The sequence below is a fragment of the Limulus polyphemus genome, unplaced genomic scaffold, assembly GCF_000517525.1.
Source record: "Limulus polyphemus unplaced genomic scaffold, Limulus_polyphemus-2.1.2 Scaffold14736, whole genome shotgun sequence".
Lineage (NCBI taxonomy): Eukaryota > Metazoa > Arthropoda > Merostomata > Xiphosura > Limulidae > Limulus > Limulus polyphemus.
Window position 1 is genome coordinate 1 of NW_013680346.1, and position 2,720 is coordinate 2,720.

General features: G+C 35.7%; 1 protein-coding gene across 1 annotated transcript in view; it reads right to left on the reverse strand.

The window, feature by feature from the left end:
• Window positions 1-544: 544 nt before the first annotated feature.
• LOC111084215 (neuropilin-1-like) overlaps window positions 545-2,720 on the reverse strand; it is a 3,752-nt gene continuing 1,576 nt past the window's right edge. Inside the window, exons 2-3 of the mRNA XM_022380984.1 lie at window positions 2,362-2,500; window positions 545-889 (exon numbers count right to left, since the gene is read on the reverse strand). Of these exons, the coding sequence (XP_022236692.1) occupies window positions 801-889; window positions 2,362-2,500 (228 nt within the window). The 3' untranslated portion in view covers window positions 545-800. The remainder of the gene's footprint in view (window positions 890-2,361; window positions 2,501-2,720) is intronic.

Below are 2,720 nucleotides of genomic sequence, written 5' to 3' on the forward strand. Positions count from 1 at the left end.
GTGTTCTTCTCCACGATAATGCATGTCCACATGGGGAATGTTTGACACAACATAAGATTATGGAGTTGGGTTGGGAAGTTCTCCCCAATCGACCATATTCTCCAGATACGGCACCATCAGATTATCATCTTTTTCTTTCGTTGCAACACCATTTTAATGGGAAAATTTATGCAAATGTGGAAGGTGTTAAAGAGGACATCGACATGTTTTTTACTTCAAAGCCAAGTGATTTCTTTAATCAGGTCATTAACAACCTGATTGTAAGATGGAAAAGCATCATTGATAAGAATGGAGACTATTTCATTTAATAAATGTTTTGTTTTAATATATATAAATTGTTCGGGTTTTTTCATCTAAAAAAAAAGCGACATTAATTTCTTGACGACCTAATATTTAATTTATTTATGTTAGTTGAAAAACGGTATTATTATGTTTTTGTTACAGATTATCGGTAAAATGATATCCTGTAGAATCACGAAACTGATAATATATGTAACCTATTAAAACACAATATAACACCGTTAAAACTATATGAAGCGTGTTTTGTGAAACACAATATAACACCGTTAAAACTATATAAAGTGTGGTTTGTGAAACACAATATAACACCGTTAAAACTATATGAAGTGTGGTTTGTGTTCTGAGCAACATCTGCCAGATGAAAAAAAATGGATAAAATCATTCAAAATACATCCATTATTATTGTATATAACACCTTATAATGATGACCTGTTGATCAGTAGTTTGTGGGCGAGGGTGATCTGTTGATCAGTAGTTTGTGGCAGAGGATGACCTGTTGATCAGTAGTTTGTGGCCGAGTGTGATCTGTTGATCAGTAGTTTGTAGCCGAGTGTGATCTGTTGATCAGTAGTTTGTGGCCGAGTGTGATCTGTTGATCAGAAGTTTGTGGTGTATCATCATATCAAAATAAAAGTGATAATAATTTTTACTAAATCTTTGTTGCTTTTTTATTGACCCTACACACGTTGAAGGTGACACGAAGTATAATAGCAAATTCAATCCTGGTAGGTGTTTGTGCTTAACAATCCTGCTAGGTGTTTGTGCTTAACAATCCTGCTAGGTGTTGGTGCTTAAAAATCCTACTAGGTGTTTGTGTTTAACAATCCTGCTAGGTGTTTTGTTTAACAATCCTGCTAGGTGTTTTTGTTTAACAATCCTGCTAGGTGTTTGTGCTTAACAATCCTGCTAGGTGTTTGTGCTTAACAATCCTGCTAGGTGTTTGTGTTTAACAATCCTGCTAGATGTTCTTGTTTAACAATCCTGCTAGGTGTTATTGTTTAACAATACTGCTAGGTGTTTGTGCTTAACAATCCTGCTAGGTGTTTGTGTTTAACAATACTGCTAGGTGTTTGTGCTTAACAATCCTGCTAGGTGTTTGTGTTTAACAATACTGCTAGGTATTTGTGTTTAACAATCCTGCTAGGTATTTTTGTTTAACAATCCTGCTAGGTGTTTGTGTTTAACATTCCTGCTAGGTATTTTTGTTTAACAATCCTGCTAGGTGTTTTTGTTTAACAATCCTGCTAGGTATTTGTGTTTAACAATCCTGCTAGGTGTTTGTGTTTAACAATCCTGCTAGGTGTTTGTGTTTAACATTCCTGCTAGGTATTTGTGCTTAACAATCCTGCTAGGTGTTTGTGCTTAACAATCCTGCTAGGTGTTTGTGCTTAACAATCCTGCTAGGTGTTTGTGTTTAACAATCCTGCTAGGTGTTTGTGCTTAACAATCCTGCTAGGTGTTTGTGTTTAACAATACTGCTAGGTGTTTGTGCTTAACAATCCTGCTAGGTGTTTGTGTTTAATAATCCTGCTAGGTATTTTTGTTTAACAATCCTGCTAGGTATTTTGTTTAACAATCCTGCTAGGTATTTTTATTTAAAAAGATAACTTTAGTTTCTCTCCACCCTGCTTGCAAAATATGAATATTTCAAAGTGAAAAATGTTTGTGCCGAATTGTTGAAATACAAGAGAGGTGATTTTATGACGTGATTGTTGGGTGTGACCCGACATCCTGAGAGCAGTGAATGCAAGAAGTTGGTAGAAGGAAGGTTAGGTTGTGTGAAGGGTACGACAGACGCTGCCAAGTAGACCACAAACCTTTTGTGCCACTGCCGACGATGCCTTTCGCTCAATACCAGAGCTGATTAAGTCGTCTGGTATACAACAGAAAAACACTTACTGAAAACTCCTACAGGGATTTTATGGAAAGATTTGTTAAATTGTTGACAACATTTTTTTTTAATTGAAAGCCTGAAAGAATTTGAATAAGTAATTTTTTTGTTGCAGGGGTTCACTATAGGTATATATTTAACTAACATGAAATACTGGATGAGTTGAGTACCTGGGTTTATTTTGTTAAAATCCAATTTGCTGGTTTCAATCACTTTTGTATTATTGTTACTGGAACACTCATAAACGGTGACATCATCCAGAGCAAGGTCACTGAAGTTTGGTTCTCCGATAACGCCTTCAAACATAAACTAAACAAGAACATAATCAGGGTTAAACAACATTCGGGTATTCAAATGTGGTCTCTACCAGGTTCGCCTCTCAAGTCTACCTGACTTTATACGTCATGGTAAGAACTAGTGCGTTTTTTACATATTATTGCTTTCCACAAAAAAGTAACGTGTTGTCTGACAAAAACAAAAAACTCTAGGCCTGAAAGATATTGTCAACTGAGTCATTGTTAAACGCTGC